Source organism: Aotus nancymaae, unplaced genomic scaffold (assembly GCF_030222135.1).
Source record: "Aotus nancymaae isolate 86718 unplaced genomic scaffold, 86718_ANA_hifiasm-v0.15.2.pri h1tg000011l, whole genome shotgun sequence".
Classification (NCBI taxonomy): Eukaryota; Metazoa; Chordata; class Mammalia; order Primates; family Aotidae; genus Aotus; species Aotus nancymaae.
The window spans coordinates 47,847,747-47,873,565 of NW_026988422.1; the positions used below are offsets into that span (position 1 = coordinate 47,847,747).

General features: G+C 40.3%; 1 protein-coding gene across 3 annotated transcripts in view; it reads left to right on the forward strand.

The window, feature by feature from the left end:
- Positions 1-25,819, forward strand: part of SYNE2 (spectrin repeat containing nuclear envelope protein 2) — a 330,936-nt gene that overhangs the window by 166,727 nt on the left and 138,390 nt on the right. For 2 of the 3 annotated variants that reach the window (XM_064374924.1, XM_064374925.1), the window contains exons 1-4: positions 13,696-13,903; positions 16,996-17,178; positions 18,301-18,438; positions 24,484-24,669. In XM_064374924.1, coding sequence (XP_064230994.1) covers positions 13,802-13,903; positions 16,996-17,178; positions 18,301-18,438; positions 24,484-24,669 — 609 coding nt within the window. In that variant the 5' untranslated portion in view covers positions 13,696-13,801. Of the gene's footprint in view, positions 1-4,846; positions 5,113-7,852; positions 8,022-10,923; positions 11,080-13,695; positions 13,904-16,995; positions 17,179-18,300; positions 18,439-24,483; positions 24,670-25,819 lie in introns of those variants that run through there. The other variant, XM_064374927.1, reaches the window with a different exon arrangement.

Here is a 25,819-nt window from a genome sequence, read left to right on the forward strand (position 1 = left end):
CTTGATGGGAGGTCAAGATTGCAGTGAACCATGATTGCACCATTGTATTCTAGCATTCCAGCCTGGACAAAAGAGCGAGACCCTGTCACACACACACAAAACCATCAAATTATCTTAGGATAAAATGTTAACCTCTATCCACTATACTATCATATTATCTTGCTTAAAACTATTATTGGTAAAAATGAATATTATGTCAGTGGTCCTTGTGAGGCTTGACTAGTGAATAGTCTCTTGAATGTTAAAATACACTTTGTAAATTATACTTTTGGTTGGTGCTGCTGACACCAGTGCTTGCCTGTTGATAATAGTACCACTTATTGAGTTACTAAGCTATGCTGAGAAGGCAGTTCACACCTGTTCTCACTGAATCTTTGCATTGTCCCTGGGAAGTAAATATTATCACCATTTTATAGATGGGAAAACTGAAGCACTGACAGATTAAGTAATGGCACAAGGTCCCCAGGTACAGATTGATTAATCTATAAGCCCCTGTAGGCTGGGGCTGGTGCTGGGGCTGTCTTGCTCACGGCTGTAACCTTGGAACTTGGCTAGGGCCCTGCTCTTAGTGGGTACTTACTTAGTAAATATTTGTTGAGGAACATCTCCTATTCAAATTCAGATCTGGGCTAATTCTAAGATTTTGCTCTTTTCATTTTATCACATTATTGTTCTATACCCATTTGCAATTATATCTTATTAATTCAGACTCCATTCATATAGAACTTTCTAATTATTCACATAAGCATTTGACAAAATCTGCTAACAAAATGGATTTTCAAAGATTAGCACAAGCAAAAAAAAATGGTTTCATGTGATGACAATAATAAAAACAGCTACTAAATTGAGCACTTATTGTGTGGCAGGCATAGTAGGCATAGTTCAGAGCACTAGTCAAGATTCTATGAGGATATTTTTATTATCCTTACTTTGTAGATGAGGAAAGTGAGACACAGTGAGACTGAGTAACTTGCACAAGGGGTAGAAGAGGATTCAAACTTAGACTCTGGTGCCTAACCATTAATCTGTCAACTTACATACATCAAATTGATATAAGACTTTAATGTAGCTTTTATCCATTCAATAAAAATTACATCATCTAATAACCCATACATGTAAGCTTCTGTTAGCATGGTTGGTGCTTTTATATATGATAAAGTAAATTTTTGTTTTAAACATCCCTGTAGTAGCGTAATAATTCAGTCTTTGTGAAATAAACAGTTTATATAAGTAGACTTTTTAAAAACGTAAGTGCCTAGTTTATAAGTTTACAAATTAAAAACTAAATTTAAATTTTGATTGAACTTATGACCCCCGCTAAAATTTTACCTCCCTGTTTTCTTAAACAGAATCTGCTTACTATATTCACTTGGGTTATTCAAAATCATCATTTTATGCTTCGATGATCATAATGTGCTAGAAGAAAGTCACATTGTCGGCCGGGCGCGGTGGCTCACGCCTGTAATCCCAGTACTTTGGGAGGCCGAGGCGGGTGGATCACGAGGTCAAGAGATGGAGACCATCCTGGTCAACATGGTGAAACCCCGTCTCTATTAAAAATACAAAAAATTAGCTGGGCATGGTGGCGCGTGCCTGTAATCCCAGCTACTCAGGAGGCTGAGGCAAGAGAATTGCCTGAACCCAGGAGACCTCGGAGGTTGTGGTGAGCCGAGATCGCGCCATTGCACTCCAGCCTGGGTAACAAGAGCGAAACTCCGTCTCCAAAAAAAAAAAAAGAAAGTCACATTGTCAAAGATAATGAGAGATATGAGACCGGCCTCTTCCACTTGCACTAACAGTTTTTTCTTTGTTGGTTCCCTTCTCTGCTGGGTTCTGGGTTTTTCGGTCTCCTTCATGGGGTTTGCATATGGTGCAACTATGGGTCCATCCCCCTTTCTAGACTGGACTTTACAATTGACCGTGACCTTAAAAGTTTTTTTTTTTTTTGAGACAGAGTCTCACTCTGTCACCCAGGCTGGAGTGCAGTGATAGGATCTTGGCTCACTGCAACCACTGCCTTCCAGGTTCAAGCAATTCTCCTGCCTCTGTCTGCCGAGTAGCTAGAATTACAGGCATGCACCACCACGCCCAACTAATTTTTTGTATTTTTAGTAGAGACGGGATTTCACCATGTTAGCCAGGACGATCTCCTGACCTTGTGATAAGCCCACCTCGGCCTTCTAAAGTTCTGGGATTATAGGCGTGAGCCACTGTGCCCAGCAACCTAAAAGTTTTATAATCGATTTTATTAGGATCCCATGTCTAAGGAAAATCATCAAGGGATTCCAGAGCCTCTTCTAGGTAGAAAAGTGAATGCACAGGTTTTTTGGCAACTATTTTACTGATTCTGAGGCTGTCTTCACACTTTTTCGTGTAAAATATGTTGTTCTGACAAGTGCATAGAGTCACATGATCACCAACAAAATCAAGGTTTAAGACAATTCTGGCCTGGCACGGTGGCTCACACCTGTAATCCCAGCACTTTGGGAGGTGGAGGCAGGTGGATCACGAGGTCAAGAGTTCGAGACCATCCTGGTCAACATAGTGAAACCCCGTCTCTACTAAAAATACAAAAAATTAGCTGGGCATGGTGGCGTGTGCCTGTAATCCCAGCTACTCAGGAGGCTGAGGCAGGAGAATTGCCTGAACCCAGGAGGCGGAGGTTGCGGTGAGCCGAGATCGCGCCATTGCACTCCAACCTGGGTAACAAGAGTGAAACTAAAAAAAAAAAAAAAGACAATTCCGTCACCCTAGATGTTTCCCTTGTTCTTCTTGGTGGTCAGTCCCTTCCATAACCTCCAGCCCCTGGCAAACCTTATTCATCTGTTTCTGTTCCCGTAGTATTTCTATTTCAAGAATGTCTTGTCAGTGACTTCCCTCCAGTTCGTGGCCTTTTGAGTTTGGCTTTTTTTCACTAAGCATAATGCACTTGAGATTCATTCTTGCTGCTCTTTGTATCAGTAGTTAATTTATCTTGATTCCTGAGTAGTATTGCGTTGGGTGGGTATAATACAGTTTGTTTATTCATTCACAGGTTGAAGAATTGCCTAGTTTGGGGGTAAAATTACTGTCCCAATAAAAATTGTTCTCCCTCTTATATTTCCCCTTCTCGATCACTTAGCAAATTCACAGTGGACAGCGGAGCTTGGGACTGAGGCTTGCAAAGGGGTGGTTTATTTTCGAAATTGATCCCAGGGAACAGGAGTAGGAGACTAGGAGAACTGAAACAGGAAAGGTTTGAGCCTTTAGTCGCTTTACTCTTACTGGATTGTGGTTGCTACAGCTGCCCATTTGTGGTTATTATCAGGATAAATCTGCACAGTTCTGATGTGTAAGCACCAAGAGGTGCCCCCATTAAGTCCTGGATTACAGACATAGTTTTTTCAACCCTGAGGCACATTGGAAACCCTAGGTGTACAATTCTCCCATCGATGTAGCAATTTCTTCATTTGCATGCTGGTTTCCAGCAGGGGGACACAAAATGACCCAGTGGAACCCTTATCTCATTCCCTGGTGGAAGTGTAGCTGTCTGGCGAAGAACCAGGACTCCTTATTCAACCGAATTCAGGTTTGAGGTGATGAGAAGCACCCATTGCACGCCTGGATCTCTTGGACAGTGGCCAGTCTACACCTGCATCCATGTATTCTAGTTATTGGGTACCCAACTGGATCATATAGCACAAATGGCAGGGCAGCTTATACCATAGTCTGACCCTCCTTTGGTGCCTTTTCTCTAGGCCTTTTTCGACGTTAGCAGTATTCTGATAAATGGATCTGAGCAGTAATCCCAAGGATAGCATATACTGCCTCCCAGACCCCAAAAGGTCCATTCCATGCATGTGTCTCTTTCTTAGTGGTAGAGTTACAAGGTTGAACAACTTGACCTTCATCTTAGAGGAGAAGTCCTGGCATGTCCCAGGCCACTGGACCCCCGGAAACTTAAACTGAAACTGGGGCTCCTGAATTTTCACAGGCTTTGTTTCTCACCGTCTGGCATGTCTGACTGGACATTCAAGTCCTTCCTCACCATTTCAGTTAGCATGATAACATTAACATAGATGACTGGAGTGATATGTTCTGATGTCATGATTGCAGGATCCGTGACTGTGTTTGAACACAGAGCAGGAGAGTTAACCATCACTGTGGCAGAATGTGGTAACTGAATATGGCAGTTGAGGAGTGGGCCAGGGGATTCAAGGTTGTGGGGCATAAGAATGACCTGATTCAGGGGACTTTGAGACTTTTTTCTATATCTTAGTTGAGTTCAGGACTGGCGGAACTCCCAGTTTCTACATATGTGGTGTAATAGGTTATGTATTTCTGAGTTCTGTGTACACCATTATTGATAAATACTTGATTGGTTCAGTTTGTGTCTGGGTAATTAGAATCTACTGGACTTACTTTTTGAGCATATAGGAATTGGAAATGAAAGAAAAGACCTGCAGAAAAAATTTTTCCTGTCTAAAAGTTGCCCAACCTCTTCTACTTAGTGAAAGCAGTTTGGTGGAGCTCATATGCTTATCTCAGGAGAAATGTTGCTTTATCCAACTGAAATCTGAAGGAGAAATAAATTATTTATGAAGATAAGCAACAGCATTTCCTTCATCCCACAAGAGCAATACTCCATTTTAATCACACATCTACATGAGCAATAGCTGGGAATTATGGGATTATGGGATTCTGATAGTAGACAATTAATATTCCCAGCTATAGAAAAACAGACTAGGATATGGCACTAGGAACCCTTTGAAGAGAGAACATACAAAAATTATGGCTACTTCAGGTCCTGGCACGCTTATTGTATATTTTACTTATTTTAGTTCTTTCTTTTTGTTTATTGAATTAGATTGAACGAGAAGCAATTATTTTAGATAATCTTCAGGAAGAACTCCCTGAAATTTCCAAAACAAAAGAGGCAGCCACCACAGAAGAACTCTCTGAGCTGCTAGACTGTTTATGCCAATATGGAGACAACGTGGAGAAGCAGCAGCTGTTACTGACTCTACTTCTTCAGCGCATCAGAAGTATCCAGAATGTTCCTGAAGGCTCAGGGGCTGTGGAAACTGTGTCGGCATTTCAAGAAATTACTTCTATGCAAGAACGATGCAACCAGTAAGATTTATGAAAAATGATTAAGGACATGTGCTTGACAATTATGGCTCCAAATTTAGAAAATATGTATAGAATAATGGCAAATTATACAATAGAATTGAGGTGAGACAACACTGATAGGTATAAAAAGGGATGGAAAAGATTAATAACTGTAATTAAGCACACTTTTTGCATCCTGGTATTAATGAAAGTTAATATCCTTCCAATTTCCTTTTTTTTTTTTGCCCTTTTTCTAGTTTAGTAATACATATTCATTACAGAAAATTTAGAAAATGTGAAAATTACAAAAATTTATTTAAAATCTACCTTAATGTCACCACTCAGCAACAACCACTGCCAATCATTTTTTTCTCCTTTTTTTCAACTATGATTTTGTTTTTAAATAAGCTGAGATCAAAATACTTACACTGTTCTGTATTCTGCTGAGTAATTTATCAGCAAATTCCATTTGCCTTTTTATGCCCTTAAATGTTCTTTTAAAATGTAACTAGCTGTGGCTGGGCATGGTGGCTCATGCCTGTAATCCCACCATTTTGGGAGGCCAAGGCGGGTGAGTCACCTGAGGTCAGGAGTTTGAGACTAGCCTGGCCAACATGGAGAAACCCCATCTCTACTAAAAATAACAAAAAATCAGCTAGGCTTGGTGATGCATGCCTGTAATCCCAGCTACTCAGGAGGCTGAGGCAGGAGAATCACTTGAACCTGAGAGGTGGAGGTTGCAGTGAGCTGAGATCGTGCCATTGCACTCCAGCCTGAAAAGCTCCATCTCAAATAAAATAATATAAAAAATGTAGCTAGTTGTATAATTTCTACCTTATAGATATGCCATAATTTATTACACCAAGCCTCTAATCAGGAATCTTTAAATTATATGGTTTTGTTTTTAATTTTCATAACACTGCTGTGAATATTCTTATGCCAGAATCTATATTTCATCTGTGACTAATTCATTGAGAAAGATATTGAGAAATAGAATCACTAGGTCAAAGAATATAATAGTTTTATGGCTAGAGGTCATCTGAAGAAAAGAACTGTTTTTTCTGTCTGTCCTCACACACCATGCAGCAAAGCACTTCTGACACCATGTTGGGTGGCCACGAGGTGGGGGTGGTCCCCACACACCAAGCAGTTCTCGAGCGGACACCAATTCATTTCTCACACTATCCACCCGGAGACAGCATGAGATCACACAGGCTGGAGGCACAATCCATCCCACAAGAGGCCCTCCACTTCAGATGCCAATCACAAGCGGTAGTTTGCTACCTATACTATACTTCTTTATTTTATTTATTTATTTATTTATTTTTATTTTGAGACAGAGTCCTGCTCTGTCACCCAAGTTGAAGTGCAATGGCACAATCTTGGCTTACTGCAATCTCTGCTTCCTGGGTTCAAGCAATTCTTCTGCCTCAGCCTCCTGAGTAGCTGGGATCACGGGCATGCACCACCATGCCCCACTAATTTTTGTATTTTTAATAGACAAGGGGTTTCACCATGTTGGCCAGGCTGGTCTCAAACTCCTGACCTCCCACAGTACTGGGATTACAGGTGTGAGCCACCGCGCCCAGCTGGTATACTTCTGACTGATAGGCTATAAATCAAGGGAGACACCTTTCTTAGGGTCAATTTATTTGCTAGAGTGGCTCACAGAACTCAGTGAAACACTTTACTCATATTTACCAGTTTATTAATTTTATTAATAAAGGATATAATGAAGGCTAGAGATGAACAGCCAGATGAAAGAGGTGTCTAAGGCACAGTATAGGAAGGGGCATGGGGCTTCCCTGCTTTCTGGGTGGTTCAACTTCCAGGAACCTTCAGGCTTTCAAATCCAGAAGCTCTCTGAACTCTGTCTTTTTGGGGTTTTTATGGAGACTTTATTTTGTAGTCATGATTGATTACATAACTGGCCGTTGGCAGTCAACTCAACCTTCAGCTTCTGTCTCCTCCCCAGAGATTTGGGGGTGTATGTTGGAGGGTGGGGTGGTACTGAAACTTGCAGCCTTCTAATCACATAGTTGGTTCCCCTGGCAACCAGCCCGAATCCTGAGGCTACTCAGGATCCTACCTAGAGTTGCCACTTTAGAACTAAAGATGCTTCTGTTACTCAGGAAATTACAAAGGTCTTAGGAGCTCTGTGTCAGGAAGTGGTCAAAAACCAAGTATTAGAACAAAAGACTCTCTTACCTAGCACTCCTGTCTACAAGGGTATTAAGAGCTCTGTCTTAGGAAGGAACCAGAGCAGAGATCAGGCATATATTTATTATATCACAATATCATAGATACTTACCAAATAACCCTCAAGAAAGATTTTACTCACTTCAGTGCCTCTTTGATGATTGCTGCATCCATAGCAAAATGGGTCAGCTCAAGAGAAAAAGGCCAGTGGGTTGTCTGTTGCCAAGAGCCCACCCATGACTCCTTTCACACCTCTAAGTCATTTTCATTTGAGCTCAAGGATTACATGGAGAAGAAGAGAGGACAGAGATGTCAGTTACAATGTAATGTGTGAAAGGAGAATATTTGGGGTGAAAGGTTTGGAGAGATTTTTGATTAAGTGATAGATTTTGGTACCTGTTTTGATACGTGGTACATCCATTGTTGAAAGTTGTTACTTTGTTTCTTGGAGGAAGTAACCATCCTTTAGGAGCTATTCAGGCATTTAATTAATTGTTACAATAAAAGTGTTTCCCAGAAAAGCGGGATAAAGAAACAATTATATTTTGATATTCTCTTTTAGGCTTCTTCAGAAAGCTCAAAAAAATAAGGCATTGGTGCAGACTGAAATCCAAGAAAGACATTCCTTCACAAAAGAGATCATTGCTTTGAAGAATTTATTTCAATACACCACAACCTCTTTCCAAAATATGGCATTCCAGGACCACCCAGAAAAGGCAGAGCAACTTGAGGTAAGTGAGGAATTAATTAGTGAATGTGGCACAGGCCCACAGTCTTGTATCCAAAGTCCTTGGGGTGGAGATAACTCAGTGGCTGGGTTTGGGGCAGTGGTCTGGGGAGAGAGAGAGGCACATGCAAAGGCCCTGTGGTATGACATGGGCAGAACCAAGGGAGAAGATCTGTGTGGCTGGAGAGCAGGGAACAGAGTTGAAACAAGGCTGAAAGATAGGCCAGTCTGGACCAAGCAGCCTGCTTTCAACTATGTTTCCAGTGTGTTTGGTGAACAAGGGTGTCAGACCAATCTTGAGTAGCATGATAGGCTACTCTTTTGGTAGCAGATGGTGCCCTGTCTCTGATAGGGGCTATGTACACCCTACAGGTCATTTGGAATCTCATTTCATTTTTTTATTACTACATTTTAAGTTCTGGGGTACGTGTGCAGATCATGCAGGATTGTTACATAGGTATACACGTGCCATGGTGGTTTGCTGCATCCATCCCCCCATCTTCTACATTAGGTATTTCTCCTAAAGTTATCCTTCCCCAATCCCCCCACTCCCTGCTATCCTTCCCCTAGCCCCCCATCCCTGAACAGGCCCCAGTATGTGATGTTCTTTTCTCTGTGTCCACGTGTTCTCATTGTTCAACACTCACTTATGAGTGAGAACATGTGGTGTTTGGTTTTCTGTTCTTGTGTCAGTTTGCTGAGAATGATGGTTTCCAGATTCATCCATGTCCCTGCAAAGGACGTGAACTCATCCCTTTTTATGGCTGCATAGTATTCCATGGTGTATATGTGCTACATTTTCTTTATCCAGTCTATCATTGATGGGCATTTGGGTTGGTTCCAAGTCTTTGCTGTTGTAAACAGTGCTGCCATGAACATACATGTGCATGTGTCTTTATAGTAGAACGATTTATAATCCTTTGGGTATATACCCAGTAATGGGATTGCTGGGTCAAATGGTATTTCTATTTCTAGATCCTTGAGGAATCGCCACACTCTCTTCCCCAATGGTCAAACTAATTTACACTCCCACCAACACTGTAAAAGCATTCCTATTTCTCCCCATCCTCTCTAGCAGCTGTTGTCTCCAGCTTTTTAATGATCACCATTCTATTTATTTATTTATTTTTTGAGACAGAGTCTCGCTCTGTCTCCAGGTGCCAGGCTGGAGTGCAGTGGCGCAATCTTGGCTCACTGCAACCTTTGCCTCCTGGGTTCAAGCAATTCTCCTGCCTCAGCCTCTCGAGTATTTGGGACTACAGGCTTGTGCCACCACACCCAACTAATTTTTTGTATTTTAGTAGAGACGGGGGTTTCTCTATGTTGGCCAGGATGGTCTCGATCTCCTGCCCTCATGATCTGCCCACCTCGGCCCCCAAAGTGCTGGGAATGATCGCCATTCTAACTGGCATGAGATGGTATCTCAATATGGTCTTGATTTTCATTTCTCTGCTGACCCGTGATGATGAGCTTTTGTAATCTCCTTTCTTCAGAATAATCTCTTCTTTCATTCCAGTCCAATGGTGACAGTCCAAAAGGATGTTTGGAAGTTTTTTCAAAAGTCACATTTCGGCTGGGTGCGGTGGCTCACACCTGTAATCCCAGCACTTTGGGAGGCCAAGGCAGGTGGATCACTTGAGGTCAGAAGTTCAATATCAGCCTGGCTGACATGGGGAAACCCCATCTCTACTAAAAATACAAAAATTAGCTGGGTATAGTAGCGTGTGCCTGTAATCCCAGGTACTGGGATGCAGGATAATCACTTGTACCCAGGAGGTGGAGGTTACAGTGACCCGAGATGGTGCCACTGTACTCCAGCCTGGCTGACAGAGCGAGACTCCATCTCAAAAAAAAAAAAAAAAAAAAAAGTCACATGCTGTCTAACCAGAACTTTTGGTTATTAATATTGGAAAGTAAATAAGCAATCTTCATGGGAAAGCCTTCTAAGTGTACCTCTGAATGAAAGCCTGAACTCCTGGACTAGATGTAGATAAAACGGGATGACATTTACTTCTTAAACCCTATCTTTGAATGTCATTATTCTCTAACTTTCTCTTTCTAGATTTGTCCTCTGCTGAGGATTAAGAAAAGGAAAACAGTGACACATCAGAGTCATTTAAAATTGTAATCATTCTTCAGTGCAGTGAGTCAATCCATCATCACAAATAATGCTACTGAACAGCTACTGTACAAACAAAACAAACAACAAAAAAGCCACAGTCAAGTCAAGAAGTATTTTTCCACTTGATCTTTGGGAAACTTTCCCAAACAAATGAGTTTCTCCTTTATAATTACTGCAGGAGAAGGTAGATCAGATTTGGTTTCTAGGCCACAGCCAATAGACTATTTGTTCAGGTTTCTTTTATCTCCTAAAAACCTACATTCTTTGTATGGAACTGGAACCCTCCCTTTTGAAAGAAGTTGAGCTCTGCTGGGCTGTCTAATTACATGAAAGTAGACACTTCTGCTCCAAGCGTGGGGCTTTTAGTGGCCTTGAATCATTGTGATGATAATGGAGGAAGAAGTAGAAATAGCAACACGTTAATAACAACAACAAAAAACTTCTTTGAAACTTTTTTTCCTGCTTGCAACTTTTTAGATCAGGACTGCAACTGAGATACAATTAAATCCTAAAGGTACTTTAGAAGCAGGGGGTGTTGTAATGTCTTTTCTAGATAATGGTGTGACACTATGAAGAGATATCAAGTTTAATTCTTACAAATTAGCATCATCTGACTAAACTGAGAATCTCTCAGGCTTAATCAGCTTGTATCACTAGTGGGGTTTTGTCATGCAAACCATACTCCTTTAAATCATAAGGATATGCTGGAAGGCTGCTTTCACTTTTTAGAGTTAAACTTTTCCCCCAGTCCTATGAGTTATTGAAACTCTTTTAATGTTTTCAGGAGCTTCAAAGCATCCTTAAGAAAGGGAAGCTAACTTTTGAGAATATTATGGAAAAACTGCGAATCAAATATTCTGAAATGTACACCATAGTCCCTGCAGAGATTGAATCCCAGGTGGAAGAATGCAGAAAAGCTCTAGAAGACATAGATGAGAAGGTAATAATAATGTTTGTACTACTGTTATTATTTATGGAGCCGAATGACTGTCAAGAGGAAAATATCATTTGATGTCAAATTCTGTCTGCCAGAATTTCAGCTGTGACTGCTTTTAAGAGTTAAGTGACCATTTTGTATATTGAATACTAAGATAAAGATGTTTTAAATATGTGACATAACAGCATTAGATAATTTATATATGTTTAATTATCAAAATGCTTATTCTTCTCTTGCACCTTATAATACAGTTATATAATATCTTTTACTGGTTCTGTTTGCTTTTGTACAACCCTTGTACAACCACTTGAACATTTTGGATGTTAACACTTTGCTTTAAAATATATTCTTTGAAACATTTTGACATTATAACTGAGGACAATAAGAATACAAATTTCACAACTCACTAGGAATAGTACTTAGCATGTAATGTCTGTCTAATGATGATGTTAACAGAATTCTCATAAAAAGTACCTGAGCAAATCTTTATACCTGAAAGTCTAGATTTGAAGAAAGATTGGAAAATATTTTATAATACTAGAAACATAGAAGCTTAGCAGGATATTTTGATTGGATTGCAAAAAGACAACCCATATCAAACAGAAGAATATCCTGTTTGGTTTGGTATCCACAGGATTTTTTGTTTGTTTTGAAGCCTAGAATACTTATAACTTGATGAATAAAATAGATCTTAAACACAAAAAATTCCGATTTCAAACTTAGTTGCTAGAATATGACATTAATTCTATGACAGATTTCTCAGGAAAATCTCACATATAAAAAAACATGTAAACCCTTAATGTGTATTTATAACAAGTCTTTTTTATTTAACACGCAAGAAAACCTGTTTGGTACTTTGTCAAGGATCATGTACTATTGATTTTATTTGAGGAAAATACTGAATGTTTTGAGAGAAATTAAATGCTTTTCTCATGAATACTTACGAAAATCCCAGCAGAGTAAATTAATAATCAAAACCAGTTGTTCAAATTCAAGGTTGAAAATTTTCGCTGTGAACCTGTATATTTGTAACCAACAGCAACTAATTTTTATTGTGTGATGCATCTAAAGGAAGTTCAAGGGTCCGGGGGATAGACACAGTACCACTGCGTATAATTCAAATGGCTGCTTACGTGTCCTAAATCATGATCTGTCCTAATGTATCTAAATGGTGTGCATTTCTACCAGGAGAATAAGTGCTCAAAATATCAGAAAACTTTGTCTTGTGGTAATTTGTGACACAGCCATCAATAAAAAACTAATGCAGGACCAAAGTAGGATTCTTTTTTCTAATAATATTGATTGCAGTATGGTCTGGGAAATAAAGACATGATGTAAAAGTATCAACAGCCCGATGTTGTGAATAGAGCCTGGGACTCAGTGTGGGGACTTGGGCGCTTCTTGGGACGAGTTCAACTACTTCCTTGACAAATGACTATAGCAAGTCATTTAGCCTGTGTTTCAGTTTCTGCATCTGTATACTCTCTGCATAGGATGGTTTTTTAGTCTCAATGGTTACACAGATTGTGAGAGAGAGAGAGTGTGTGTGTGTGTGTGTGTGTGTGTGTTTAATTTAGAAACAAAGAATTATACAAAAGCATAAAGTATTACTTGGTTATTTAGTAGCTGCTTGGAGAAAGCCTTATCAAATAGCAAAACAAGAACACAAATACCATTCAATGTATCACATTTAGAAAGTGATACATTCAACATTCATTTATTATGTTTCCTAGTACAAGTTTTTGTTTGTTTGTTTGTTTTTAAGAGAATCATTTAGATAAAAAACATTACACTGTTCATTAGCTAAGTTTCTGATGGCTAGGAAAACATCTACTACAAATGGTTACACAGAGAATAATTAAGCTCTATGCATCCTCAAGAAATAGCTGCTTTTAGAAGGTTGTTTCACGCAAATGAATACTTTGATGGCAATTACGTTTAAAAGTCAGCTTGAGTAAGTTTGGTTTTACTGAAAACAGATCTATGCAGAGGATCTTCTTACAAAATAGAAAGATCATATAAGAATTGTTTATCCCCCAGGAATTCTTTTTTTCTTTCTTCCCGAGACAGAGTCTTGCACTGTTGCCCAGGCTAGAGTGCAGTGGCGCTATCTTGGCTCACTGCAACTGCTGCCTCCCAGGTTCAACCAATTCTCCTGCCTCAGCCTCCTGAGTAGCTAGGATTACAGGTGCCCATTGCCACACCCAGCAAATTTTTGTATTTTTAGTAGAAACTGGGTTTCACTATGTTGGCCAGGCTGGTCTCGATCTGCTGACCTCATGATCCACCCACCTCTGCCTCCAAAAGTGCTGGGATTATAGGTGTGAGCCACTGCGCCTGCCCCCCCACCCCGCCCCCAGGAATTCTTTTATATCATTTGATCCATTTGGGCATGTTTCAAACAGTCCACTCAGTAGTTTTGCCCAACACAGCATATATGTGTAATACATGTTATATTACATTAAACGAATTTTTATTTAAGATTGAAGAGGTCAAGTAAATACACCTGCCATTTATTAGTCTGCCTATTCACCTTCTCATTAACACATTTGCCAGAATTTCTTCCCCCAGCCCTTAAAAAATTTTTGCAAGTTAAAACAGAGTGACTACCACTTTTGTTGTTCAAACCTGTGAATAAAGTGCAGACAACCTCTCTAAGCCATCTGTGTCTTTCTCTCTTTAACAGATTAGCAATGAAGTCTTAAAAAGTTCACCATCATATGCAATGAGGAGAAAAATAGAAGAAATTAACAATGGGCTACATAATGTTGAAAAGATGTTGCAGCAGAAAAGCAAAAATATTGAGAAAGCGCAAGAAATTCAAAAGGTAAAATTCTTCTGTAACTCCCTTGAGCATTTGGTATTTCTGTCCTCCCCTGTTCATTAGTTATCACAAGGTGAGTTTTTTTGAATTACTCTGAAGCACAGAAACCCTAAATCAAATCTGCAGGGGCATCACCTAAATGAGAGGCTTGATAGGGAAAGTTGCATTTAAAAATTATTCTGTTGTCCAGGTGCGGTGGCTCATGCCTGTAATCCCAGCACTTTGGGAGGCCAGGGCAGGGCAATCACTTGAGCCTAGGAGTTTAAGACCAGCCTGGCCAACATGGCAAAACCCCGTCTCTACTAAAAATACAAAAATGAGCTGGGCATGGCGGCACATGCCTGTATTTCTAGCTACTCGGAAAGTTGAGGCATGAAAATCCCTTGAACCCAGGAGATGGAGGTTGCAGTGAGCCGAGATCATGCCACTGCACTCCAGCATGAGTGACAGCCTGAGACTCTGTCTCATTTAAAAAAAAACAAAACAAAAAACTCTGCTTTTCCATGGTGGGCATATACCCAAACTTCTGAGAGCCTGCGATTGTGAACTAGCATTTTCACAAGTAAAGGAAAGTAAGGATTTTATCTTGGGGATACTGATATTAAAAATCATTCAGTAGAATATGAAAAATATTAAAGCTCTTTTTAAGATTGCCAAGGTTTAAAAAAATAAATAAAAATTCCAAATTTATTTCCCTTGTAAAATGTCTTATAAAATAAAATCTTAGGTAAAACTGTACATAAACATACTATTCTACTTTTTTGAGGTGGAGTCTCACTCTGTCGCCAGGGTGGAGTGCAGTGGCCTGATCTTGGCTCACTATAACCTCCGCCTCCTGGGTTCATGAGATTCTCCTGCCTCAGCCTCTCGAGTAGCTGGGATTACAGATGCCTGCCACCACGCCTGGCTAATTTTTCTGTATTTTTAGTAGATACAGGGTTTCACTATGTTGGCCAGACTAGTCCCCACTCCTGACCTCCTGAAACCCCCACCTTGGCCTCCCAAAGTGCTGGGATACAGGTGTGAATCACCGCGCCCAGCCACTATTCTACTTCTTAATTCACAAGTAAACTCCAGGATAGGGAAAGGATTATCGTTCTAATCTATGTTTTTTTTTTTTTCCAAATCTATGTTTTAAGGAAATATTTTTAATAATTTGGGGCTTTTGGCCAGGTGCGGTGGCTCATGCCTGTAATCCCAGCACTTTGGGAGGTCGAGGCGGGTGGATCACAAGGTCAGGAGTTCGAGACCAGCCTGGCCAACATGGTGAACCCTTGTCTCTACTAAAGATACAAAAAAATTAGCCCGGCGTGGTGGCGGGCACCTGTAATCCCAGCTACTCTGGGGGCTGAGGCAGGAGAATCACCTGAACCGGGGAGGTGGAGGTTGCAGTGAGCCGAGATTGTGCCACTGCACTCCAGCCTGGGCAACAGAACGAGACTCTACCTCAAAATTATAATAATTTGGGGCTTTTAAAATTGGTTAGAATTTGGCTCACTATTGGACAAATCTTAAGCAGAGGAACCTAATTTAGCAAGTTAGATTTTCCTAGTTCTCAACAAAGGAGAAAAAATGTTCTTAAGCAAACATTAAGAACTGAATGTTTTACCTTTGAAATTTTCCTCTGCCCAGCAAAGTTCAGATTTGAATCCAACCTATTGGTTTCTTGAGTCAAAAGCAGTTGTTCCTAATACATGTTTCTAGAGCTTTTTGCCTCTGCATTCATTCCAAGTCAGCAGATAATTTTCTTTTTTTTAATTTTTGAGATAGTGTCTCTTTCTGTCACCCACGCTGGAGTGCAGTGGTGTGATCAAAATTCACTTCAGCCTTGACCTCCCTGGCTCAATCGATTCTCCCACCTCAGTCTCCCTAGCTGAGACTGCAGGTGTGTGCTGCCACACCCAGCTAATTTTTGTATTTTTTGTAGAGATGGAATCTCCCAGTGTTGCCCGGGCTGGTCTCGAACTCCTGGGCTCAAGCAGTCCACATGCCTTGGTCTCCAAAATTGTGTGAGCCACTGCACCCGGCCCAAATATTTTTCTTTATTTTTATCACTTAAAATTATTTTCTAGATTAAGTGTGTGTGTGTGTGTTTCTGTTTCTGTATGAACTAGTGTAAATAGGTTCAGGTATTTTCAGGTACTTCCCCAAGCCTTTTTTTTTTTTGGAGACGGAGTCTTGTTCTTGTCACCCAGGCTGGAGTGCAGTGGCGTGATCTCGGCTCACTGCAACCTCAAATGATTCTTCTGCCTCAACCTGTTGAGTAGCTGGGATTACAGGCATGAACCACCATGCCTGGCTAATTTTTATATTTTTAGTAGAGATGGGGTTTCACCATATTAGGTCAGGCTGATCTCAAACTCCTGACCTTGTGATCCACCTGCCTTAGCCTCCCAAAGTGCTGGGATTATAGGCATGAGCCACTGCACCTGGCCTCCCCAGGCCCATTTAAAATAGAATGTTTTGTTCATCACTCTTGAGGAAGGAGGGCTACATTGACCTTGTTTGTGTCAGTAATCTCCTTTTTTTTTTTTTGAGACGGAGTTTCGCTCTTGTTACCCAGGCTGGAGTGCAATGGCGCGATCTCGGCTCACCACAACCTCCGCTTCCTGGGTTCAGGCAATTCTCCTGCCTCAGCCTCCCGAGTAGCTGGGACTACAGGCATGCGCCACCATGCCCAGCTAATTTTTATATTTTTTTATTGGAGACAGGGTTTCACCTTGTTGACCAGGATGGTCTCGATCTCTTGACCTCTTGATCCACCCGCCTCGGCCTCCCAAAGTGCTGGGATTATAGGCGTGAGCCACCGCGCCCGGCCCTGTGTCAGTAATCTCTAGAAATGTCCAGGTCTTTCTGTTTCCCTACAGCTAATTTGTAGTGAAATGAATACAGTTATAGTTCGGAGAGCTAAGAAAAAGTGTTTTTTGGTTTAGATCACACATGGTTGCTGGGTATAAATTAACAGCTATTCTTGTGATGTTGTTTCTGTGCTGTTTTAGTAACATTTATAAATGTAAATTCTGGGTGAAAACCAGGCATTGTCTCCATAAACTATGGCCTCTTCATTCAAACTGACTTACGATTTCCTTCTTCAGAAAATGTGGGATGAGCTAGATCTCTGGCATTCCAAGCTAAATGAGCTGGATTCTGAAGTTCAGGACATTGTTGAACAGGACCCTGGACAGGCTCAAGAATGGATGGATAACTTGATGATTCCTTTTCAGCAATATCAGCAAGTGTCACAGAGAGCAGAGTCTAGAACCTCACAGTTGAATAAGGTATGGCCGTGACTCATGGTAGCTTCATAGCATGTGGTAGTATTAAGATGGTGTTAAAACAAAACAAAATAATATACTGAGAGGTAGCCTGTTTATCTTGACTTGCCAGTTACAGGACTTGAAGCTGGAGGCTCAGTAGGCTCATGTGGGCACTGAGGAGACAGATTTCAATGCTAGTGTAGGCAGGAAGTCTGATTAGGCAGACAGAACCAAGTTGACCACAGCAAGAGCCAGGCAAACTGTTGGGAAGTCCAGGCTTCCCAATAGGTAGATAAAGACCAGCAATGGGAATTTAGGGCAGGTGATCTCAGGAGTCTAGGGATGGAGACAGCAATGAGAAAGACTGTCTTTCAGGGACAAGATACCCTTTCTATCTTCGTTCCTAATAGGAGCTGTGGTTGGCTGAGTTGTGTTCATGATTTAATAAGAGTGAGGCAGCATTCTGGTCTTAGAAGAACTGTAGGGCAAGGTCCCGAACAGGAGGACAAAGTACAAGCCCAGTTTTAAAAATGAAGCATAAAATGGGAACCAGAATAGTTGCAAGGCTAACCCAGAACTCTTGCTGAGGCCTATAACGTTGGAGTAGAACCATTTAAACCTTTCCACCGGTAGTCAGAGTTAGTCTTAAAAGTCAGAAGTATCTGCCAGGCTCAGTGGCTCCCACTTGTAATCCCAGCACTTTGGGAGTCCAAGGCAGGCCGATCACGAGGTCAGGAGATTGAGATCATCCTGTCCAACATAGTGAAACCCTGTCTCTACTAAAATACAAAAAAAAAAAAAAAAAATTACCCAGGTGTGGTAGCATGCACCTGTGGTCTCAGCTACCTTGGGAGGCTGAGGCAGGGAAATTACTTGAGCCTGGGAGGCGGAGGTTGCAGTGAGCCAAGATTGTGCCACTGCACTTCAGCCTGGGTGACAGAGCAAGACTCTGTCTCAAAAAAGAAAAAAAGGTCAGAGGGTATCATAACCTAGAGCAGATGAGCAAGTGGCCCCAGCCATGGGGAGCAGACATCTGCAAGGTCTGACACACCCCTGACTAGCAGCAACTGACTCTTCAGTGAGTAGTCACTCATCTCCAGTAAAAGGCATCCAACTAAGTTTGGCACTGCGTCTCTTTCCCAGGCCACGGTTAAGATGGAGGAATATAGTGACCTTCTGAAGAGCACCGAGGCTTGGATAGAAAATACCAGTCGTTTGCTGGCCAATCCTGCTGACTATGACTCTTCAAAGACACTGAGTCACCATGCTAGCACTCTGCAGGTAAGTGTTCTCAGGTTTTCTGCCACTCATAGCAGCTACATAAGGATTTGTGGCTTAGCTGATCATCCTGTTGCTTTTTTCTTCCTTTCCTGAAATACAGCCTTACCCCAACCATGCCAGTGGTGGAAGGAAGCTTGAGAGAGTGGCAAGCACTAGACAGGGATTTTGGAGAGCAGGATCCAGCTCTTACTGTCCTGATAACTGCTTTATGACTTTTTGGATGATTTAGCATGTCTTCTGTGGACCTCAGTTTCCCCCCATGAAATAAGAATGTGCTCAGGATAGTGCTAATGGTTTTTGGTTGGTAGAATTCTAAGATGCATCCCTAATATTCCCATCCTCTCATGTATATCACCTGGAAGAATAATTCCCTTCTCTTGAATGTGGGCAGGAATGTGCATATGATAGGATAGTCACTTCATTGATTAGGTTATATTGTCTGACTAAGGTAATGGAGTAGTCACTCCCGTAAATACTTGATTAACGTGATTATAAGGCTCTCTAATATGGGTTTTTGGATTTTCGGATTTGGAAGGCTCCACCAGTAAGTATAATACTTATATTCCAAAATTTGAAAAAGTTTAAAATCCGAAATGCTTCTTGTCTCAAGCATTTCAGCTAAGGGCTACTCAACCTGTAGCAGAGTGTAGTGAGATTCTCCTTGAAAAAGTAAGCAGCTATATTGTGAGAGGGCCATGGGGCTAGGACCCAAAAGCTATTTCTAGAAGCTGAGAGTCACTGAGAGCCAGCAAAGGAAACAGGGACCGCAGTCCTATGGCTGAATTCTGCCAACAACCTGAATGATCTTGAAAGAGAACCCCAAGCTCCAGATGGCACCAGGACTGCAGCCTGTGGCTCCCCTTGCAAAGGACTCACCACAGCTATGCCTGGACTCCTTACCCCTGGACAATATGAGATAACTTTGTTTTGCTTTAAGCCATGAAGTTTGTGGGAATTAGTTACACAGCGATAGAAAACGAATCCATGGTTCCTTCCACTTCTGACACACCATGATTGCAAATTTCCTGTCCTTCCCGGTACTCCACACATGCCCTGTGTCTCCATGCTGGCTTACAAAGACAAAACAAATCAAAGTGTTTTCCTACTTGAGGCCTTGGCTGCAAAACGTCTTCCGGATACTGAGTATTGAGAGAAGTTTCATTGTGCTGGTATGTTTCCCTTCTCTTATTCTGCCATGAGAAGGAATCCCTTAGAGAAATTTGGTGACCGTTTTTACAGAATCAGACTTGCAAGGTGATTCAGCTCCTTTTTCTATGTTTAGAATGGCACAGTGTGTTCCTAAGTGAGCTACTGACCTCAGACTTCCCTGACGTTTGAGAATTGTTGGCATATTTTTTTTCTTTTTCTTTTTATTTATTTTTATTTATTTATTTGTTTGTTTGTTTGTTTGTTTTAAAAGGCTAGTCAAGTGAAGCAGTGGGAGTGGAGAAGGAACAAAGAAATCCGTAACTGGTTGTGATCGATTAGTTGTAAACACCACTGCACTCGGACCAGCCTGTTTTCATATTTTTTTCTTTCGGTAACACTTGTAAAGATGCTGCATTTCTATCCATTTTTTTTCTTTTCTTCTCCTTGATTGTGTTTTCTTTTGCCTTTCCCCACGTGGATTAACTTACCATATCCTCAAAGTTTGTCATTTTTAAACTTTTTATCACCTCTCTAATTCACTATTGTTGAGGACTTTACCAAGACAAAAAAGAGGAATGATGCTTTTTTCTTCCCCCTTTAAATGTTTATCAGTTAAAAAAACAAACTACAAAAGTGAGCTCAGGTAAAAGCAGCTGGGATTTTGCTACCTTCTACTGATACAAATGCAAAAATATAAAAGTATCTCTCAAACTCTTCAGGACTTTCTAAATTGCTAGTCTGTCTTTATGAGCTAGAACTGAGTAAAGGAAGTAGGGACAAGGGAAGCTATGGGTTTATTTCTGTGTCCTGATAGGTCCTAATCTCCCCCTGGGAAGTAAGTCCTAAATAACTAGTCCTATGTGAAATCCTGGTTTGTCCAATAATTCTACTTTTAGGATACCCTTTTCCATTTTCTAGCATATTCTGGTGTTACTTTTTAAATTGACTTTTAAAGAAGCATCAGAACTCTAAACCAAGCTTTAAATGTTTGTTTTAATTGCACTATACCCTTCTACCTGGATTGCATTTGTTAAAACAGGTCTTTGTAACCTAAAGATAATTTCACAAATACTACTGTTGTAAGAATCACTGGAACATAAATTGTCGTCATTATAAAAATAGAATACTAACTTTTTTTGTTTTTTTGAGTTGGAGTTTCACCCTTTTGCCCAGGCTGGAGCGGAATGGCACGATCTAGGCTCACTGCAGCTTCTGCCTCCTGGGTTCAAGTGATTCTCCTGCCTCAGCCTTCCCAGTAGCGGGGATTACAGGCTTACGCCACCATGCCTGCCTTATTTTGTATTCTTAGCAGAGACAACGTTTCACCATGTTGGTCAGGCTGGTCTCGAACTTCTGATCTCAGGCGATCTGCCCACTTCGGCCTCCCAATGTGTTAGGACTACAGGTGTGAGCCATTGCACCCTTTTACCCACCTCCAACCCTAAGTAATCATTCACTGTTTTCTGTTACTATAGTTTTGCCTTTTCTAGAACATCGTATAGAGGGAATCAAACAGTATGTAGTCTTTTGTGTCTCACTTTTTTCACTTAGCATAATGCTTTTGAGATTCACCCAGGTTATTACACTTATCAATGCATAGTTAATTCTTTGATTGCCAAGTAATATTCCATTTTTGGAAATAAGTAGTTTGTTTATCTACCAGTTAATAGATATTTGGGTTGCTTCCAGTTTTGAGCTATGTATTAGCCATTGCTGTGTAACAAATTACTCAAAAGTTGGCAGCTTGAAACAGCAAACTTCTTTTTTTTTTTTTTTTTTTTTTTTTTTTTTGAGATGGAGTTTCACTCTTGTTACCCAGGCTGGAGTGCAATGGCGCGATCTCGGCTCACCGCAACCTCCGCCTCCTGGGTGGAAGCAATTCTCCTGCCTCAGCCTCCTGAATAGCTGGGATTACAGGCACGCGCCACTATGCCCAGCTAATTTTTTGTATTTTTTTAGTAGAGACGGGGTTTCACCATGTTGACCAGGATGGTCTTGATCTCTTGACCTTGTGATCCACCCGCCTCGGCCTCCCAAAGTGCTGGGATTACAGGCTTGAGCCACCGCACCCGACCCAGCAAACTTCTATTACTACAATTTCTGTGGATCAGGAATCCACAGGCATGGCTTAGCTAAGTGTCTCTGGCTCAAGCTCTCTCATGAGAATGTGATCAAGGTGTCGGCAAAGGCTGCAGGCTCATCTGAAGGCTGAACTTGGGTGTGGGAAGAGGTGGGGGATCTGCTTCAAAGCTCATTCCCATGACTGTCGATAGGCCTCAGAAGATCTGCTTCTACTCACAGACACGTGGGCTCCCCCAAGAGTCTGCCTCACACTATGGCAGCTGGCTTTCCTCAGCATAAACTATCTACAAGAGAGTAAGAGAGAGCTCTCAAGACAGAAGCCACATTTTATTGTTCTTTTAGAGACAGGGTCTTGCTCTGTCACCCAGGCTGGAGTGCAGTGGCACAATGTCGGCTCAATGCAGCCTGCACTTGTTGAGGTCAAATGATCCTCCCACCTTAACCTCCCAGGTAACTGGGACTACAGGTGCATGCGACCATACCTGGCTAATTCTTACATTTTTGTAGATAAGGTCTCTCTTTATTACCCAGTCTGGGCCACAGTTTTTGTAATCTAATCTTAGAAGTGACATCTCATCACTTCTGCCACATTTTATTAGAATTAAATCAGTAATTCCGGCCTGCAGTCAAGGAAACTGATATAAGGGTATGAATACCAGGCGGGGGATCATTCCGGGCTACCTCAGAGGCTGCTACCATAGACCATTATGAGCAAAGCTGCTGTGAATATTTATATATAAATCTTTGTGTAGACATGTGTTTTCATTTTATTTCAATGAATAAATACCTCTTTTATGATGTGTTTTAATAAATAATAAACTGGGAAATCCTTTTCCAAAATGGTTGTGTCATTTTTCATTCCTACCAGCAACATGAGTTCTAATTGCTCCATATTTTCAACAGCACTTAATATTGTCTGTCTTTTAAGTTTTAGCCATTGTAGTGACTTACAATGGTATGTCATTGTGGTTTAAATGGCACTTCTCTAATAAGTAATAATTTTGAGCATTTATTTATGTCTTTTTTTTTTTTATTTGAAGCAGAGTCTCGCTCTGTCGCCCAGGCTGCTAGAGTGCAGTAGCACAATCTCAGCTCACTGCAACCTCCGCCTCCCGGGTTCAAGTGATTCTCCTGCCTCAGCCTCTGGAGTGGCTGGGATTACAGGCACACACCACCACATCCGGCTAATTTTTATATTTTTAGTAGAGACGGGGTTTCACCATGTTGGCCAGGCTGGTCTTGGAACTCCTGACCTTGTGATCTGCCCGTCACAGCCTCCCAAAGTGCTGGGATTACAGGCAGGAGCCACCGCGCCTGGCCTCTATTTATGTCTTTATCGGTCATTTGTATACTTCCTTTGTGAAGCATTTGTTCAATTTTTTTTGCTCATTTAAAAAATTCCATTGTTTGTCTTCTTGTTGAGTTGTAAATTATTTGTAACATATTCTGAAAACCATTCTTCTGTCATATATGTCATTTACAAATATTTTCTTCCAGCCTGTGGCTTGTTTTTACATTGTTTTAACACTGCCTTTCAGCAAGCAAATGTTATCAATTTGATGAGGTCCACTTTATCACTATTTTCTTTTATGAATTATTCTTTTGTTCTGCATTCTAAGAAATCTTTACCTAATGCAGGGTTACAAAGATTTCCTCCTATGTTTTCTTCCAAAAACTTGATAGTTTTAACTCTTACTCTTAGGTCTGTGATTCATTTCATGTTAATTGTTGCCTAAGATATGATTTGAGGATCAAAGTTCTTTTTTTCCATAAGGATATCCAATTGTTTCTGCGTCATTTATTGATCAGAATCACCATTAAATTACTCTGACCTTATTGGGAATCAACTGACCTCATACATGTGCTTCTATTTCTGGGCTCTCACTTCTGTTCAATTGATTTATGTCTATATTTTCACGAATACAACAGTCTTCATTACCATAGCTTTACAGTAAGTCCTGAAATCGGGTAGCATCAATTCTACAACTTTGTTCTTCTTTTTTGGATTTGTGTTGGCTAAATCAAGGCCTTTGCATTTCCATATAAATCTTAGAATCAACTTGTCAATTTCTAAATAAAGTTCTGTTTGAATTTTCAGTGGGATTGCGTTAAATTTGTAGATGAATTTGGAAGAGAATTAACGACTCAACCATATTGACTATTCAGTCCAGGAACATGATATATCTCTTTATTTCTCTTGGTGTTTAATTTCTCTCAGCAGTGTTTTGTAATTTTCAGTATACAGTTCTTGCATGTATGTTGTTAAATTTATTCCTAAGTAGTTTGTGTCAGTGATATTAGTAAAAAGCATTGGTTTTAAGTTTTGTTTTTTTAAAAGTTTTCTCCTATAAGGATTTTGAGTAAGATTAATATAAAATTCTGAATAACCCACTTAGTTTTAGTGACTTATGACTAAAATTTTCGTTGCATAAATGAATGTTCTTTCTCCTATCAGTTATGGTTTATGGAATTGCCTGAAGAGTACATTAGCAAACTGAGCATTTTCATTAGGTGGCTGAGCTATTTTGACATCTTAAATTTGAAAATTATTACATGTATAAAAGGGGCTTATTGTGAATAACAAAAGATACACAAAGTATCTATATTTCTTATTATAGTAGAGTACACAGGTGGATACTCTAAAGTCTTTTATTACCATTGACATTAGAGAGTATTTGGTTTTCATTATCAAACTAGAAATGATTAGAAGTTTAAAATGTTGAGACAACTTTAAATTTTCTCTGATTAAAATTTTAATCAACTTATATCAGGATCTTGATGTCTCTCTCTTTCTCTCATTTTGTTTTTATATAGATGGCTTTGGAAGATTCAGAACAGAAGCACAATCTTTTACATTCAATCTTAATGGATCTAGAAGACCTGTCAATAATTGTTGAAACAGATGAATTAACACAATCCATACAAGAGTTAAGTGATCAAGTAACAGCTTTACAACAAAAGATAATGGAAAACCTTCCACAGATTCAGCAAATGGCTGATGTAAGTTGGCACCATAAAGATGCGATTTATTATTCTTAATTTCTATTTCATTCAGAATTAAATTAGGGGCTGGGCATGGTGGCTCATGCCTATCATCCTAGCACTTTGGAAGGCCAAGGCAGGCTGATCACTTGAGGTCAGGAGTTCAAGACCAGCCTGGTCAACATGGTGAAATCCTGTCTCTACTAAAAATATAAAAATTAGCTGGGCATTGTGGTACACGCATATAAACCCAGCTACTTGGAAGGCTGAGATAGGAGAATCACTTGAACCTGGGAGGCAGAGGTTTCATTGAGCCAAGATTGCGCCACTTGCCCTCCAGCTTGGGTGACAGAGCAAGATTCTGTCTCAAAAAAAAAAAAAAAAAAGAAGAAATAAATTAGATTTATACTGCTAACCAAGTACTATACAACTAATCATTGTGAAGACACATTGATCTGGTGAAATTTCGTTTATGTTATTTGTTGAATTATATTTTACTTTACTTTGCAACCTGTAATGTAACTATAACAAAAAACATCTCCCCATTTTCATTTTGGAAGTGGTCTGTTTAAAGAGTAGAGAATCTTGATAAAAATAAGCTTTTGTTTTCTCTTTGTCAAAGAGAAATATGATTGATTTTTAAATGCTGGGTAGGAAAGAGGAAATTGAAAGAGAATCCTGGCCAGGCGCAGTGGCTCACGCCTGTAATCCCAGCACTTAGGGAGGCAGAGGCAGGAGGATAGCTTGAGCACGGGAGTTTGAGGCCTGTCTGGGCAAGACCCCATTCTCCACAAAAAGGAATTAAAAACAAGTTTAAAAGAGGTAATCCCAAGTCTTTATTTACCAATAGCAAATATTTATTGAAGGGCTGTTGCATGCCAGCCTCTGGATTTTGATTTTTGCTTGAAATATCTGATGCATTTGTTTAAGGATAGAGTCACATAGTAGAGGCAGTTACAGTTAGTTCTTCATTATTTACCTTTGTTTCTCAGTTACATTCCCTATACCACACTCATGTATCTTCAGGGAATAATAACTGTTTAAGTAATATTCTTGGTTATTGAAGCTTATTTCAAAATTTTTAAATGCTTCTATAATTTTTGATGAAAATTACCCTAAAATACATTGTCTAATTCTATCGAATTTCTTAAATACTAGGTGTACAGAA